This window comes from Cyprinodon tularosa, unplaced genomic scaffold (assembly GCF_016077235.1).
Source record: "Cyprinodon tularosa strain WSP-4 unplaced genomic scaffold, ASM1607723v1 ctg31, whole genome shotgun sequence".
NCBI lineage: Eukaryota > Metazoa > Chordata > Actinopteri > Cyprinodontiformes > Cyprinodontidae > Cyprinodon > Cyprinodon tularosa.
The window spans coordinates 575816-595000 of NW_024039019.1; the positions used below are offsets into that span (position 1 = coordinate 575816).

Consider the following 19185-nt stretch of genomic DNA (forward strand, 5'->3'; position numbering starts at 1 on the left):
TGTACTTTGATGACATCAACCTGCCTATACTTATTAATGCTGCAGAGAACAGAGTTTAAAGTCAGCAGAGTCATTGCGGAGGGAGTCATGAAGAAACAGCCTGAACAAACTCTGAGTCATGCTTTCAGACCTCCCCTTTTTCCACAAAGCAGGAGAGAATAAAAAACAAAAACGGTCACCTAAACTGAAGTGCCAAGAGCAGCAAAGGCAGCCAATTAAAAACCTCACAGGAAAAAAAAAAAAAGTTGTTTCACATACAGATGTTAAGATGAGGTAAACCATTAAAGGATAATTTTTTGGTGAAAAAGAACAGTAAAGATCCAGGGAAACCTCCTTCTTCCAAATTAAACTGAAAATGTATGCAAAAAAACAAATAAAAACTCAAAACAAAACAGCAGTCTGACTTTTTTTGCACTGCTAGACATTGGAATCTGGTTTAAAGTTGGATTTTTTGCTAATGTGCTCCTTATGTGGAATGTGTTCTGCAGTGACCGAGCCCAGTTTGGACTGGTGCAATGACTCCTGCACTGCAAAAACAATGATTACAGATTTGAGATGAGTGCTGGATTACATCCAATAACGGATTAAAGAGCTCACATTCCTGCTGTATGCCCTCTACTAGATTAAATGCTGTCTCCTTAGCATTTAATCTGTAGTCAATAATTTCCCTTCTCCACGTTTAATACAAGTCTTTATTAATTGCATATTTCGAACAGGCTCAGCATATCTGGTATACATTTCCACACAAAATATTCCTACCTTTCAAAAATCGGATGTCCCTGTTATATACAAGCAAACCTGAAAACAGAATCGTACATTTAAAGCTGTGTGAGGAATATTCCTTCCTCACAAACAAGACTCAAACACAAGAAGCAAGACTTGGAATGATATCCTGCTTAAAGAAAACCACAGACCACAGGAGATCTCTAAGCTGACTGGGAATAATAGGAACACACACCATCCACACTAAAACAACCTTAAGGAACTGGGTGTAGAAGGCCAGTGTATGAAAGTAAAACTGACTGTTAGCATTGTGAGAAAAGGTGCAAAAGTCCAAACAAAACAATTCCAGCTTCTTAGATATTCTGAATAAATATATACAACCCAAACTATCCTGTAGTCAAATTCTGGCTGTGGAGTCCTGAATCACAGAAAGTCAGCCATCTTTAACAGGGAAAGGCTAACGGTGCATGCATGTACCGTTTGTTAGCGTGTGCTGAGCTTCGGGAAAACAAGCCTCTGATAGCAAACAACAAAAATAGTATTTCAGTACATAAAAGTCCTGAGATTCTTTTTTTCCCTCAATCTTTATCAATCAGATCAGGTGTCAAAGGCAAAGAACAAGGTGGCTTTAAGTGCTTCTGTGCAACATTTTCTTTTTTTATACAGTATTTTGCATGTTTGTACAGGAGGTGATTGAGTTGATCCGGGTCTCGGTCCGTTCCATCGACGGGATCCAATCACAGCTTTTGTTCCAGAGGAATAACCAAACACAGCGGTCTGCTTCCTGGAAGCAGGGTCCCACTGTTATCTGGGGGAGACGGGGGAGCTGGAGAAGAAGCCAGAGCTGCGAGGGGACTGCAGCTTGAAGGGGTGGGAGGGTGAGGTAGGGCTGGGGGACAGCTTGCGGGGGCTACTCAAGTCTCCGTTATGGAGCTTCCAGAGCAGCTCCTCGTTCTCCATAGAAAGCCGCTTGTTGACCTTTGACTCCTTCTGAAGGGACTCCTGCAGCACGGCCTGCTCTGTGGACAGCTGTCTGTGGGGCGGCAGAAAAATATTTACTAAACATTTGAGGCATCAGCACGTCCCTGTTTTCCATGAATTATTTTGGTCCATCAAACTTTTAACAATCTAGTTTTAATGTAAAGAGAGAAATCCTTTCAATGACAAAAATCTACAAATATTTGATTAATCAGTGCTGGTTGGATACTCAACCCTTACCTTTCAATGATTTCTAATCTTTGAAAGCACCAACAGACAGTTTGGCTCATAACGATATATATATATTTAAATCTGCCAGAAGTATACATCTTTTTGTTTGTTTCCGATTTTAAAACCTACATCTTCCTAACGTCTACTGGTTCTCCGAAGATTCTACCTTCCTGATAAGTAGTGATGGTGAGATGAGGCCTCATGAGGCCTTGAACCATTTGGCCAAATTGTTTCAACAATCTCCACAGTTCATGAAGCCTCATGTGAACATGTCGCCTCCTACTGGTGGAAGGCAGAACTACAGTTAGTGATATAACTGATTTTTTGCAATATTAAATATTTTCTTGATTATTTTTTCCCCCAAATAAGTTCATTTGAAATTTTTAATGTTAGGTCTGTATAATAAACTCTTAAGTTTTTTTTTTTGTGTGTAAAATGTCTTAGAAGAGAACAACAATTTTAGGTACATAGTTTTCTGCCATTTTAGTGAAATAAGCTCAAGCAGATAGTGATAGTGTTTGTGGAAAAACTATTATGTTTAAATAAAAATGACCTTTTATTTTCTCCTCATTGCCCAATCTGCACAGTTTGGGGTTTTAATCGGGTTGGAAGTTTTGTGTTCAACCAGTCTTTTGGTTAAACCCACCAATCTATTTTTGTGTTTTTTAACCAATCTATATTTATACTAGGGCAACAAATGCAAATTAGTCACATTAGCCGAAACACTAGATATGTTTTATCAACACTTTTGAAAAACTGAGGGCGGGCTTTGAACCAACAACCCTTGGATTGGAAGTCCATCTTTTACAAAACCCATTATAAAATCTATTACATCTATGATCAGTGGCCTGCTCAAATAGGGTTGATCATACATCGTTTAATCTAACCAAACTAGTTTTAACCAACTAGATTGGTTGGAAAAAGCACCAATCTTTTCGTAGAATATATCCAAACTCTATCCATCTCTCATATAAACTCCCACATTTGACTGAATACTGAGGCTGTGTAAATGCCTGCCGAAGTTCCACTTCCCCAAGCGGTCACAGTCTGGCGGGCAGCGAGGCTTCAGACTACATCTATTTTGGCTCCTCCCCCAAATGTAGCAAGTCTCGATACACGCCTCACAGAAACGCCCCCAAAATTACTCGACACAAGCCTTGAAGCCTCGGCTCATCTCATAACTTCAGCACTGATAAGCACCAAGTCTCCATGATTGGAAGCCTTCTTTGCATCACCCTAATCTTTAGCTCCCTCTGTTGGACCTAATAGGGTCTCTGCCTGGGCCCCTCCAAAACCTCAAGATTGATCAATATCAATACTCTTGATTTAAATTAAAGGCTTAAAATCTAAAGCAGGTAAAAAGGATCAACAAACAAACAGCGAATGCAGTTTCAATTACCAGACCTGCTGAATAATAACATGTTTATGGTTGGAAACTCTAGAAAAATTAGAATGATCATGTTAAATCTTTATTGGAGGTTTATTTCTAGTTAAAACTTTCAGTTTATCTGGTACCTTGACAGAGCGGCGTGCCTTTCCATTCGAGCTTTCAGGTCCTCATTCTCCTGCTGGACCTTTATGAGGATCTCATTTAGCTTCACATTTCTCTCCTTCTGTTAGAGACAGATGAAGATATTTTAGTGGTCAGGCAGCTCTTTGTACTTTATATTTTCTTAATGTCATTTGGAAACCTCTCTGCATGCAATCCAGCTCTCACCAGTTTGCTGATCTCCATCATCATCTTCTCCTGCTGGTGGAGCTGTTCGTTTTTGATATCCAGCACTGCTTTGAGACTCTCCAGCTCCTGCTCTAAATACAGAGCGTGAGAGTCTTTCTGCAGGGAGAAGATGCAGCAACATGATTAAAGTCTACCAGGATGGGAACACTGCTGACATACAGCACATGTTCTAACTGAAAATAGAGTGAGAACAACCAGCAGAGGGCTCCACTGAGCTCTGACTACTAGTCATTTTGTCTGTTCTACTCCAAGGCTTTATGGGAGTTAATGGGCAGAGGTTTCAGTTATTACTTTCTGCAGCCATATAGCTGCAGGTCATAGTCTGTATAAAGGTATAAGACTTTAATTCTTCCAAGAAAACTTTTTATAAACTGAAGAACAATTAGTTCTTTATTGTGCATTGATAAATGATTGTGTTTCAAAGAACTCATTCTTTCATAATAAATATTGGTTTTATCTCTATTCAGTGATAGTATATCTTTAAGGAAGTCTTTTGCTTTATTGCCCCACCCCCCCCTCCAACCCACTCTGGATACCCGCAGGCAAACGGCACCAGAGTCATGAGGGGTTTCAACACTGAGTCCTTTCTGCATCGCAGACAAAAGGTACCTGAGTGTTTTCACCCAGCTCTCTCCTCCTGCTCTCCTCTGCAGCTAGCTTCTCTAACAGGACATTATTCTCTACTGTCAGCTCCTGAATCTGTGCCTGTGGATGCAGATAGTGAATAAAACCAGTGGACAAGCTGGAATACACAGACACAAACTCTAAGGTGCAAATAAACAGAAAAACTTACAGACAGAGAGGTTTTTGTATCTTTTAGAGCCTTCTCAATAGATTGGAGTTCCTGTGCGTGGACCTTCCTGAGTTCTGAGAGGTTTGCAAAGTTCAGAAAAATTATTATACATCAGGGAAGATAATGAGACAAACATTTACTTTATTTTATTAAAAATAGCATTTCATTAGTCAAAAAAGGGGATCCATTGCTCTGTCCTCACCTTCCATAGAGGTTTCATACTGCTGCCTGACTGACTGCAGCTGCTCTGCATGGCAGCTCTCTAGTTGCATCTTCATGGCTTCATGGTTGGCTTTCAGTTCCTCCATCTAAAAAAAAAAAGATATTTAAAAGTCACAAAAAATAAATATGATTTCTTTAAACCTCCAAAATAAAATTAACATTAAATATGTTCAAAATGTGTCACTTCTTGTTGCCTTTAAACTCAAAAGGGAAAATTAAAAGGTAAAATCTGGGTAGACCTGCTGCTGCATGAGGGTCTTGTATTTGTTTGCTTCCTCCTGATAGGTGAGCTGAACATGGTCCCATTCGGCCCTGTGAGCAGCCTGTAGCCGCTGCTCCAGCTCAGCAAGCTCCTTTCTGTGCTCTTCCTGCAGTTTCTGTGTTGCATGGTGCAGAGCAGCATGCAGCTCTTCCTTCTCCCTCTCCAGGCACTCAGACGAGTGGACAGAAGAAGCTGTCATAAAAACAAAAGGCAGAGTTTAGCATTTATCAAAAGAGTGAGGGGGTAGATTGCTGTAGTGAGTCACTAAACATTTCCAGGGGATCCTGATTTAGCCCACAGTAGCATCAAATGGTGTCCAAAAAGGAATGGAAAAATCTGACTTTACAGTGCGGAGGTTGCCCAGCAAACTACAGCTGACTTACTGAAAAGTAGAAAGAAATATTTATAACAAGTGATAAATCACTTATTATAGTGTTTTAATGGTGACTCAAAACCTATTCCAAGCTACAAATAGTTACATTTATAACATAATCTAACATTTATAACATAATCTAACATTTACAGTTACTGTTGCCACTGAGCTAGAGTTTGCTTTTGACTTTAGGTGGGAGACTGTTAAACAATTGAAGCTTCTGTGAACAAACGGCTGTCATATTTAAGAGATAAACTATCAGGGTGTTCCATGTTAAACTGAACTTGTCAGCCATTAAAAGGCTGGCATGTTTAGTGAAGGACTTAAGAATCAAACTAAAAATAGATGTGTTCAGTTCATGCTGTGTAGAAAGTTCCCTCGGCTCTACCCTTCTGGCTCCTGGTCAGTTTATACCACCCCTCTGAACCAACATTTAGCTCCTTTCTGATTCCCTTTGGCTCATGCTAACAAAACTTACAGCCATGTATGGAAATTATTAAATACATTTAGACTAGTTTACACTTAAAATATGACTTTTTTTTAAATCTTTAATCAGGCAGAATAATAACCTTTTACTGGTAAATATGATCTTAATAAACAATTTTCCTAATTTTCGTATTCATTATATTTGTATCTTAACTTTTACTGATGAATCTATCTTTTGTAATGCAACCTTAAATATACCTATGGTTAAAAATAAAGACATCCTGACCTTTATGTGTCATCATGAAACCAAATGTTTGTCAACCTGATTGCTCATACATGCCGAGATCTAATTAGTAATACACTCTACTATGTCACCAATTTACCCACCAAATATATGAAGTTTACTTTGAGTAATAATGCAAAAATTTTAAATGTACTTTGCTGCAGAGAGATACAGTCAAGGGTTAAAAATTACAGATCTGTTTTTTCTGATGATGATGAAATGCTAATATTGATGTTTTTAAATAAGGAAAGACTAAAAAGGCGATTAGCATTGAATTTACTGCTGTAACCATGTTGAACTCTGTTATTTTGAAAAAACAATCAGGAGGATGAAGATAGAAAACAGAACACATTACTGCAATTTGAAACAATACTGAAACATTTGTCGTTGTTTTTTTTGTTGTTTTTTATTGGAATTACAACCAGACTTTGGATGAGGCGGTAACAGCTAACTTTTTAACCCACAAAGAAAAAAACTTGTGACAGTTGAAGAAATGACCAAAATGAGAGGAAATTTTTTTGAACAAAAAAAACAGTCAAGTTAGCAGGAAGATGGGCTTTTCTAGCCTACTATTAGGCCAGGTTTTTATGCTTTCTATATCTAAAGCTGGGATTATAATACTGTAAACAGGCTGAGACTCATAATGGTCCAAAAAGACTGACGTTCCTGTGGGTCTCCAAGCTGGTCTGAACAGAAGATTGTGTTAAAGAGCAAATATAAACAGCACTCCGCATGTAAAAGTAGTCATGTGGGAGTTCTTAGGCGGCTGTGGGGGAGGATGGGGGTGCCTAAACGCCTCCACGCCTTAGGGGAGATGTATAAATACTGATGTGAAGACAGGAGTTGAAGCATGCATGTATGTGCAAGGCTACTCAGAGTGACGACCCCTAAACAGTACATAAAAGATCCATTGTTCCTCAGCACCCTGAAGGCCAGCAGTGGTGTGGCGTTCCACCAGTGGGAGCCACTCAGGGGGTGTGGACCAACACTACTATAATCAGCAATGTTCAATATATAAATATAAACTATACAGCTGGCAAAGCGGTTGGAATAACAGACATATCTTCAATAGGAAACAATAGATCTAATGACCAATGGAAAAATCAGCAGAAGCTATTTTAGGTTCAATCCAACTGGTCAATGACAACACTGTCTAATCATACGAATCAAAAGGAGCTGAACAGAGACTGGGGGCATACACTGAAGCAATGACCACTGAAGAACGCCGTTATATTGCAACGTACCCAGTTCTCCTTTGAGGTTGGCCAGTTCCTGAGACAGCTGTCTGCTCTGCCTGGTGGCTTCATCACGCTGCAGAGAAAAACATACAAACGTCAGAGATACAGACAGAGAAAGAAGCAAAGACTTTACTGACCATAAGCACTGGAATCTAGTAAATCCCAGTTTTCTGGACGGCTTTCTGGAAAACAGCTAACTAATAGATACCGACACAGATGCTGCTAAACAGAGCCTGATACTGGGAGGAGAAGTAAAAACCCTTCGGCACTCAGCTCCTGTTTCCAGTTTCAAACACTTCTCGTGTCACCCTAACTTCCTTAGTCTTCATGAGTCAGTTTTGCAGCTGCAGGTTGTGCTGCAGTGCTACAGCTACCCTCAAACAGACGCAGACCGACCAGTTTACCATCCTCCCTCTTATAGTAATGAGTTACATCTGCAACCTGACGCTCCACATGTCACATTGTGAGTGACACTTCATTAAATCATGCAAATGCACATGAAAAAGCCAACAGTACCAGATAAACATCAGAGAGAAACACGAGACAGGATGGCAAGCTATATGCTAATATAAACTCATCACTTTGAACTGCCTCTCTGTCTCACAGCGGAGGAAAACAAAGTGGAAGCTGGTTACCCTCTCTGCAGCGCAGCGAGCACTAATACAAGCTTTGCTGCCAGCACAGCCCATTATTCAGCCTCAGCCTGAGGCTCGGGTGCTGGAGTCCCCTCTGGTAGCTATGGAGACCTGGTAATCCAGGACGGACAGTGGTCCAGGTGGATGTACCACCTCCACATGGACGCCCTTCTCAGACTGAGCTCACTACATCTAAAGGCACGACTGAAAAAGCTGCTCCACTGGCTGCAGAGGGCTTTACCGTACTGCATCGAAAAAGGAAACAGGGGCAGTTCGCTTTAGGACCACCCCCACAGCTCTAAAGGTAGTCAGAGGGGAGTAAACAGATGAACTGCACAGCGCTGGCTGACATCAGGCTGAAGGGAGAGGACCACTTCAGTGGAGTGACCCACCCAGGTTAATCACAGCCATGTCCTCCTTGTTACCATCCCCCAACTCCAGGCTGCATTGACACAGACTCTCCATTAGGAGATGATTTAATGCCATGACAGATCAATTTACCATCTTCTCCATGAACAAGACTTCTTACAGTCAATGGCCAATCAATATGAAGTACAAGAAAAAAGATTACTACACTCACAAGCTATTGATAACTATTGAAAGGTTACACAAAAACTGTCATAGTTGGCATTTATTTTTCGCTGTTTAACTTTTCCAGGATTTGTGTAGCACATTTAAATGAATCACACCAATGATCTGGTGGATCCAACAATGGAGTGAAAACAGTTCAAATTTAGGGGGTCATTATACCTTCCTTTTCATTACAGCTTCATGTTGCTATAAATGTCACATGAGAGCATAAAGAAGATATTCTTGGTTTAGAGTAGTGTCACAATGTGGGCCGAGATAAGAGGCAAACGGCTGCATGTCGTGTTCCAGTAACATGGATTTATTGGAAAACAGCAACAGATGCATGACGTAGAAAGAAAAATTGTTATTCAATATTCCTGTTATTCTGATTGTATGAGCGTGGGGGGGGGGGAAGTCCCACCCTCATGGAAGTGTTTATAAAGCTTATAAAAGTGTTTCACAAACAATCTAAAAACTAAGGCATACATGCATTAGTCCCTTTCAGTCAACAGTTTGTAGAGCAACCTTCAGCTGTATTTACAGTGCAGATGTTTTTGTGAAAGACTTAGACTCAACTTTATTTATCCTTTGGGATTATTCCTTCAGTGAAATTCCAGTTCCAGTAGCTTATATAGAGAACAAAGAGTTAAAGCAAGATGCAATTAAAGATAGAAATAGAGCAGACAATATAAAAAGACTGTATATAGTACAAAAAAGGATTAAAGAAGAAAAAGTTGTAATGTCCTGGAATAGGTTTCCCTTCTATAAAAAAAAAATTTGCACTGAAGAGAGCTATGGGAAGACTACATAGTAGTTCACTTGGGTTATTACACTTGCAACGCAGAGATGTACTGACCATATAAATAAGTGAACATTATACAGATTACACAGTGGTGTAGTCTATATAATAAGAACATGGTGATAAGCATCATGTGCTTCTTTGTTCAAACATCTAGAGACTGAAAAAACCTTTGTTTGAAAAAAAAAAAATAAGAAAAAAAAATGAACTAAAGCTGATGGAAAGCATCTACAAAAGATCATTTAGTTTTCTGGAGAACTTGGGTCTATACTTTAAAAGGACCACCCTAAAGCCTGAATATGCTATGGGCTAAAACATGTCAAATATACGTGAGGTGAAAATAATACAATATTATTCTTGTTAAATTTTTAAACATCAAAGTTAAGGAGTTTTTTGTACATTTTCCAAAAAATATGAGGATATGGCCAGATTTTCTGAAATGATAGAGATGTGTGTCCTTGCAGTACTAAAAGATGGCCATAAAGATTGCAAATTATTTTGGGTCTGGATTATAAAAAGGAAAAGAAAATTATCACTTTTCAGCATCAAGAACAGAGTTGGGATCATTTTTGAAAATGATTGCTGTATTTAGACCATTTTAATAAATTAATCTGCATTTCAGTAAAAACTTGACTGTAGTAATAGCGGATCAATCTGGATTATGTCGGATTGCACTGCTAAGTTCAATTTGACTTCCACACAGTATCCATCTGTACAATTTCAATATTCAAGGCTAATGGATCTATTGGCCTTTGGTAAGATTTATTTTCAACAGGTTTGTGAATTCATAAATCTCGCAACAATTCTTCGCACTTGCAATGTAAATAATTCTGCCTTAATTAAGAATAAAAGGTCACCATCTGCCCATTAACTACCTGTACTTTGCGAAACAATCATTCAAGAATTGTAGTTGGGGGGACGAAGAAAATTGGTTTGGGGACTGCAAATGGCCCCTTGGCCGCACTTCAGACACCAGTGGTCTAAACCATTCTATGTCGTTCTGGTTAAATATTTTGGATTTTATTTCTATTAAAATACTAAGCGGTTTAGTTTTTAGGTTTTTTGAGAGTTCTTTTTTTTTTTCTCCAGGCTTTGCGTTTAGCTCAACTGCCTCCATGACCCTACAGAAGTTCAGAGATTGAGATCCTGTTTTAAAGCTTCCCGTCATTTCTGCTCCAGACCTTCCTGGTGGGATCATTGTTCATCAATAGTAGAGTCGTCTGGAGCATCTGGATTAAAACATTAACCTGGAGATGAAATCGAGTAGCAGGGTATTTACAAAAAATAAAAAATCTACACATCATTTTTAAAAATAATACCATACAAAGGAGAGGCTTTTTAAACCATCCCACAGTAATACATTACTAGAAGATTTGTATTATGTCGTATGGCCAAGTAAATAAACAATGGTCACACATGTGACACAGTGCAGCAATATTTGTTAGAGACCGCAATGCACCAGACTAAAATTAAAATTGAAATCCCTAGTTTCTTGCTGGGACAACCTGTGAGCTGTGGACAGTCTCTTAACAACCGGCAACCGATTCATCCTAGAGGTATGAGTCAAAGGGAATTAATTGAAAAAAATAAAAATCCCTTTCTACTTTTCTAAATATTATTCATTTAAACGGAAAAAAAATGTCTGGCCTAAGAAACCGTATCCTTAAATTAATTATACTTTGACAAAATGGGTAAAGTTTCAATGATATGAAAACTATTTTTATATCAATTAAGCTGTTGAGTTTTCTAAAGCTTCAAATGAAGTGAGAGGAGATAATAGGATAGAAGGCAGAACCAGCACTCAGTCCTTATCCAGACAGATAAGACGCAGCACCCACTTTATAACCATATCAAGTCAACAGCTGGGACATTCTCACACTAGCAAGGCAGGCTGGTGCCTCCTATTAATGGCATTAAGATCAGCCACCAGATTCCATTCCCCAATTCACCATCAGTGATATCAATAAAAAGGATAAGACCTGTTATTAAATATGTGCGAGTCAAATCACTGATTAATCTACTTGTTGTAAATTAGATGTATTGGGGTTTAACAGCTCTAAAGTCAAACATAAAGTGGTTTAAACTGTAAGAATTATATTGAGTCAGAGGGAGGAGCAGCAACAGCTGTTTTTCTGCCAGAGGAACAAATGTGTTTTTAAGATTTGGTAATGCCTCTGGTTTCACAACCCTGCTGCCCAAACAGAAGGGCATGAGTCAAACATCAGTGATTAAAGGTCACGCTGTGTGCCTTCCACATAGCTGCCACATTTCAGAGGCGACATGCTCATTAAACTGATCCTACTCTGAATTTGGTCAACTGTGATGATATGTAGAAAACAGCGCTGAGAAAGGCTAATCCTCCAGGATCTGCTCTGTAACTTAAAATAAAACATTTCTCCATGTGCTCTATGGATCTTACATCTATTTATGACAAAATGTTGCAAACACTAAATCTGATCTGAAAGAAAATGATCTAAACTCTATTACACCAACTGAAACTGATTACAAGGAATCTCTAGAGATGTAGGCTAAAAGAAAATGAAGCACAAGGGTGACTCCCAATAACAGTCATTCGTTGAAGGAACCGATCCGGGTGTCGGGAGCCTCCTGTTCCTCGGCTGCCTCAAACACATGAATAATGAACAACCACACTATCCAAGAACACAATGTCATTCAGCGCTACAGTCTAGATGTTTATATGGTTAACCTGTTAGCTCCGTCACTTCTGAGGCAAGAATTAGACCCTGCAGAAAAAGAGGTGTCTGAATTATTAAAATTTGTTTTTTTGTTAGTCTCCAAAGAAAATATACACTTAGGCTCTCAGACTACATACAAAGCAAATGAAGTTTAATCTTCTTTACAGGGGTGTGCTGGAACTGAGGAGTATTTAGTAAAGTTTAAATTAATTAATTAATATGCAAGATATCAGATATCAGCTGGTGACTAGCATCACCTGTTTATTAAAATGTAAATGTAAATCCGTTTATTAAACCATCACCTTGGGGGAGCAGTGGGCTGCCATTGTGCGGCGACCAGGGAGCAGTGTAGGTGGGGGTTAAGGGTTTTGCTCAGGAACCCAGAGTGGCAGTCTGAGGGGGTCGAACCGGGTACATGCAAACATCTCAGAGCACACGCTCACATTAGACAACTAGGTAAGACCGCTCACTGGAACAACTATTTACAGCAAACAAAATGAACTAGAAATAAACTTAAGAAGCACAGACATGCTATTTAAAACAAAAGAGATGTTACAGGTTTAATTAAAAGGAGAATTATTATTCCAAGTATTAACTTTTATTTTCCCCCAAAAAATTAAATCTTCTACAAAGTGTGATAAAAAAAGAAATCAAACTAGGATCAAGTGTGTGTAGTAGGGGGGTCCTGTTAGCAATGCAGGACTATCGCTGTCCAGTTGTACACGTGCTCCATGTTTTATTTTAGGTAACTTAAGGTTAAAAAAAAAAAAAAAAAGCCTTGCTTAGGTATGTCCTAAAAAGGGAAAGGGCCTTTCAGTCCCATCAGCCAAGGCAGGATAGTCTTTTCTTACATAGTTGGCTTCAAAATTTAGATTTAAAGGGGGACACCGTTTTTTTTTTACATTTGGCCCTTGATTTTACGTAATTACATCATGTTCTACCCACCCATATGAGTTTTGTGCCATTTGGAGCTGTTCTGAAGATATTCGGTTTTGTAATCCAAGTAACGTCTTCCTATGGGCAACGAGTTGAAGGCACAAACTAAACTGTTTATGTTTAAACTGTTTATAAATTGATAATTTATGGTACGCCAGCATTCATAACATGTAGGCGCATCACTGTCCCCAGACATCCGCGGTTATATTTTTTATATTTATATTTTTTTAAACAAAGCAGAGTGTGTATGACGTCATCCGTGCACCGCACTGGATTAGTGACAGGCTGCCCGGGCCACAGGCGGCTACACTCTACCCCTTCCATTCATTCGGGGAGCTAATCTGAATCGTTCAATTCCATTTGGGGAGTGAGATCATCTGTGGTAGTAGCACTAGACATCTTCCAGGCATGTAAATAAAACTAGCAGCAGTTCAGTAGACAGGATGAATGAATGGTAGCCGGCGAGCATGAATGATGTCATACACGCGCCGCTTTGTTTTAGAAAAATATAAATGTAAAAAAAACGGTGTTCCCCTTTAACTCCACATGTTTTTTCTTAATAGAAGTTATATTTAATAGTAATAATAATATTAATGATAATAGTGAAGATATTACATTTTATGTTAATGGGGGGAGCTGAAATTCACTTAAGAAGTTAAGGATGTAAATGTATCGGTTTTAGATTATTAAATCACTGTTTTACGAGTCTGCTCTTCTAATCTCATCAGAAAGCTGGAATTAAAATATCTTGAAATTGTTTCAGTTTTTTTTTTTTTTTAAGTAATTAAAATTCAACAAAATTCTGTATCTGGTGAAGATTCTCAGTCATTCAGGTCAACAATGCCTTAGAAAACATGCAAATTGAGCCAACACAAGGCTTTGTTTTTGGTCCACTCTATAAAGCCTGGAACTCAACTCTATTTCTGACATTTTGAATTAAAAAAAGCTTCCTGGTGAAGAATCAACTCTATACGTCAGGGCAAGGTGGGAACGTGAGCTGGGTGAGGGCATCCCAGAGGAAATGTGGAATGACATGTGGGAAGTTCACCTAACTACAACACAATCACAGCAGTGGCGAGATTTTGCTTGGAAGAACCAGATCAGATACTTCATAACACCCCAAATTAAAAGTAAACAAATGAAAACTCAAAAAACATGCTGGAGGCATTGTAACCACGTGGATTCTGACCATTCACACATTTTCTGGAAATGTGAAAAAATAGTCATTCTGGGATGCCATTCACTCAGCTATCTGTGAGATTTTGACGCATGTGATACCCCGATCTTGTCTTGTGTTGTACTTGGGATATTTGGACAATACTGTACATGTAAAAGACCAATATCTGCTAAAGATTCTCCTTGTGGCTGCAAAGAAAACAATATCTAAGAACTGGCTTAAAACTGAAACCCCAACATATGAACAATGGATCCGTATTGTAGAAGACATCCAAACAATGGAACGACTTGCGTATAAATTGAAAATGAAAGAAGAGGCTTTTGTAAAGGACTGGGAAAAATGGTTATTATATACAACAAAAAGAGCTTATTGCTAATTTTGATCTCTTTATTATTTTTTATTAATCTACCCCCTACAGGCTTTGTTGCTGTTCATGTTTTTCTTCATTTATATTTCTTCTATGTAAACATATTTTTTTATTGTTTGGTATAGTTTTGTTTGGACTTGTTTGTTATGTTCTGTTATCAAATTGCAAATGTGACAGAAGAATGAAAAGAACTAGTGGGAGAAAAAAAAAAAAGATGGGAGAAAAATGTCAATTTGCCCTCCCCCCACATATATAAAAAAAGGGGGGGACTAGAAAACTTGATATTTGTAAAGAGTGCAATTCATATGTTTATAACTAAATGAAAAAGATATAAAAAAAAAAAAAAAAAAAAAAAAAGCTTCCTGGTTGGGATAGCAAAACATCTTCAAACTTGGAAACACAGTCCAGTGGATTGTTTTTTAAATTCTGTATCAATGGTTCAGAAACCAACATAAACCAGACACTGGAAATCTTCCGCACTGTTGTTTTCACCCTCAGATAGTGAGTACATGTGTAAACTTCAAGTTCTACAGTTTATTGCATGGTTTTGATTGGTTAAGAGAAAAAATAGCATATCACTCAAAGGCTTGGACAGACTTTAGCTATAAATAGAAATGTGCCTGATGCTTAAGCATTTCCTGACAACAGCAGGTATACACCAGGTTGTATAATAAAAGGGCTGCACACTGAAAACAATGATAAAACTCATTACTTATATGTTATTAAATATCTTTTATAAATTATCCTTTGACATTAATCCCGGAAGCTGCAAATAAAAAAAAAAGGGGCAGCATATTTTGAGAAGAACAAAATATTATATATTTTCTTACCTCAGCCAAAGTTTGCTGTAGAACGATGACGAGTGCCTGAAACCTGCGGTCGCTGGATGCAAGGGGTTTTTCAAGCTGCTGGATCTTCTGCTGTCGGCCTTCATCCTGTACCACTTTCTGGGACCCAGTCCTCCTGGTTGTATTGGAATGCTGCTGTTGAGGTAGCCTGGCGCTGGTCTTGCACTTGTTCACTATAAAAAAAACATAACAATGACCATTAGCATCCTCCCCTCCATAACCCCTGCTGATTGCCACCCAACCAATCTGTCCGTCATGTTTGAAAAGAAAGGTTGGGTTACTGCACACCTTAAGAGTACTTCCTAATCATCAGCCTGATGAGTACAGCGCTGCTCCTCAAATCCAATCCAGTACAAACCAGTAGCCAAGGACAGCTTATTCTCTCAAGGTCATTCTGCAGCAGGTTTGATTTACATCTGCTTTATAAATACATCAGTGACATCTGATAGGCACCATTACTTTGACTAATGAAGAGAAGTTTGTCACCAGAGCACAGGGTTAAATTATCAGAAGACATACCTCCAACCAAGGAGCAGAATGAAGGGGGGGGGGGTGATACTGGAAGGGGTGACTGATTGGTGAAATGATTTTATTATACAATAAAAACAACAGTAAAAGCTGCTGGTTTCTAGAACAAATTTTAACACCTTGACCACCTTATATATATATATATATATATATATATATATATATATATATATATATAAATAAAATCTGGATCTTTGATTATTTTAACTGTTCTCAGTCAAAGCCAATCAGAAAACAGATTTATTTTAAAATGTTTGAATATCTTTGCTGAAAAACTGGACATTTTCTCAATGGGGCAGTTAATGAGTTAAATAACTAAGGTAAGGTAATTAATTCTGATGGTATGAAGTTTCAAAGGGTCTCTTCCTATAAGTATTTCGGAATATGAACTGAGAAAAAGCTTTCATTCATTTAATGTGCATACCTTCAATCTAGTAAAGCAGCTCAAAATTAAGATTTGTTTCATTTATTAAATTTAACAAATCTTATTTATATTAGCCTAATATAATTAAAACAGCTGTTCTAGCTTATGGATTGACCCAAAACTGTTCTTTTTTATTGCGACTTTAATCGTTGTTTAAATAAATAAAATTAAGCATCTTGTTAAGATGCTAAGTCTGTATGGTAAAGCTCACCCATGTTTTAGAAAGACTCAATCTTTTTTTTACTTGAGAAATGACCAAGGAAACTGTAAGAAGAGATTCCCCAAGTCTGAACTTTTGCAGACAGTTATGATGCAACATGAGGAAGTAGGTTCCTTAACGAGGAGTGCAGACTCTTTAAATCTAAACTGAGTCAGCTCTCATTCCTAACTTAATATTCTGACATGTACACTCGCACACAAATAAACTACTCGTTTATTGAAAATGCTTCCAGTGGAAACCCTTTGAAATCTGACTAAAACAAGCCAATAATTCTGTAAGCGTCATAAAAACAAAGTTTACAAACATTTAGACTTTGCTCCCACGGTATAATAATGTCTTACTTCCTTAAGTTGAGTTTTTTCATTAGCAGGTTGGATAGTTGTACTAAAAAGTTTGTCAAACAATGATTCAAGAAACTGATATCTGTAGGTCTTTAAATAACACTGCCCTCTAGTGGCTTTGCAGAGAGAGGAAAAAATACAGTAAATAATCTGATCTTTCTGTGTGATATGTCCTGTGGCTGATATTAAATATGTGATAGGATCCATTATTCTGTAATATGTTATAAATTCAATGTTCAGGTCATCTTATCTTTAAGAAAATGAAACCCAAACAGAAGTAAAGTACATCCTCTGCATATTCATGAAGCCATTCTACAGATCCAGGAGCACAGGTGGTCTAAATGAAACGCTGCTAAATTTGAATAATTTATGCAGTCACCAGTTAAACTATTGAAATGTGAGCCAGAGAAGTGGTCTGGTTCTGATCAGAGATGTGAAGGATCATCTACATTAGTTTCTTTCAACAGGTGTATTTCTATTAACATTTTGAAACTTTGAAAAGCATCATCGGCTCCATCCTTCTGCTTTCCATAACACACAAACCTGCATTTGATCAAACCAATCAGACCTGGTCTCTTTAACCAATGGAGGCACAAGGAGGCCAGTGGGCCGTCTTTGTGAATCCACCAAACAGACATAAATGTTGCCCTCCTTCACCTCAGAGACGCTATACAAAGTTAAACATCCAACTTTAAAAAAAACACCAAGCAAAAAGACAGACACTGTTCTGCTCAGAGACATCGCAGCGCAAAGCATGATGGGTGAGGAGACCCCTGACAATTAGATGTTTGTCATGGTGCTTGGTGTCATCTATTCTCTGAATAGAAAGAATCAAACAGAGGTTCTCAATCTGAAAAAGTGGATTCTCAATTAGAAGCCACATCATGCTGTTAAAAGCATATTCTCCTTTACTAGTACAGCAAAAGGTCCTCGTATGTAGACAAGATCATGTTTTTCTTAAACAATGTTCTAACATTAAGTTTTAATAGAAACTAATAATAATTTAAACTTGACTTTTGCATTATTAAGCTTTTTCAATACCATCAACAGTGTTTATAAAAACAGCATCTTAATGATTCACAGCAGCATTATGAACAGAGTATCACAGATGAGTGGGTGTCTCAGTGTGGAAGAGCAGACACTCTGACAGTTCCATAGACCTGAGCCTTAAAAAGGTGACAATCAACCAAAGCAGGTCTCCAATAATGTCAGATTTATGGTTGTTTACAGCTGCTAAAATCGCCACATCTAAATATACTTTAACAGAGTTGAAGTTTCGGTTGACTTAGACGGGTAAATGAAACCTGAGCCATTTGCCTTTTTAGCTACTTATATGTTTAACTAAAAATAGCTTGTATGAACAGCCAACAGCAGATCTGGATTTTAAAAAGGAACAAAAACAGGTTTGGCTCTTCTATTACAGAACAGAAAGGCAGAAAAACTCCAGAAATACAACCAAACAGCAGCAGGATTAAACATGGATGAAATGGACAGACCTGCTTTGAAAACCACAGGGCTTTTCCTGCATCCTGACAGCAGCTGAATGTTTCGCAGTAAACCTTTGGCCGTCAGACGCACATGGATGTTTGATAGGGAGAGCTTCGGGGACCATAGCATGGCTTGAAAGCAGAAAACTACTCAATGTTTGAAGCCAGTAATAAATCGGGATGGAAAAAATATAGAAATAGAAATCTGTGTCCTAATATAGACGCCTCATCCGTGATGCCCACACCTGCAGCTTTGGTACTGCATCCTTAGATGACGGACGTGGACTGGGAAAATATATGAATAAATAAACTAAAGAAGCCTTTAATAAAATAAAATAATTAAAAAATTATGGCACCTGCTTCAGCATGGCAAAACTCCCAAGTTAGAAAACAAAACAGATTCCCAGCTGAGAGTAAAGGAAAAGTCCATTCGATGTTGCTCAGATCTTAGATTTCATGTAAAGAAACAAAAAACAAAAACTATCCTTTAATCCTGTTGGGAAACTAAGCTTCAGTCTGCCAGAGCAGCATTTCTAAACATGATAACAGTACTGGTGCTGAAGTAGAGCGAGGATACACAAACAGTGCTTAATGTGGGCGGAGCAATCAAAAGCTGCAGCCAATGAGATTCTAATCTAGTTCTCTGGCTGAGGGAAAGTTCCTCTACTTTATTCAGACTCCCTCTCCTCTCAGGATGAGCAGAAAACTGAATAAAGTCTCTATGAAAATAAGTTTTCAATAAAAAGCTTTTTTGGACGTCTCTTATTGAACACAGAACGCATTCAGGGAGCCAAATGGATTCACACTGCAAAAACTGAAATGAAAGGAAGTTATTTTTCCTGAAATAAGTGTATATTCCCTTGATTTAGGCAGGTAAGACAATTTGCCAA

At 38.2% G+C, this 19185-nt stretch overlaps 1 protein-coding gene across 1 annotated transcript in view; it reads right to left on the reverse strand.

Annotated features, from left to right (window-relative positions):
• Nucleotides 1-672: 672 nt before the first annotated feature.
• The window catches only part of mtus1a (microtubule associated tumor suppressor 1a), a 22817-nt gene continuing 4304 nt past the window's right edge, over nt 673-19185 (reverse strand). Inside the window, 9 exon segments of the mRNA XM_038292170.1 lie at nt 673-1756; nt 3448-3545; nt 3650-3766; nt 4280-4375; nt 4464-4537; nt 4666-4771; nt 4925-5139; nt 7274-7340; nt 15278-15468. Coding sequence (XP_038148098.1) covers nt 1528-1756; nt 3448-3545; nt 3650-3766; nt 4280-4375; nt 4464-4537; nt 4666-4771; nt 4925-5139; nt 7274-7340; nt 15278-15468 — 1193 coding nt within the window. The 3' untranslated portion in view covers nt 673-1527.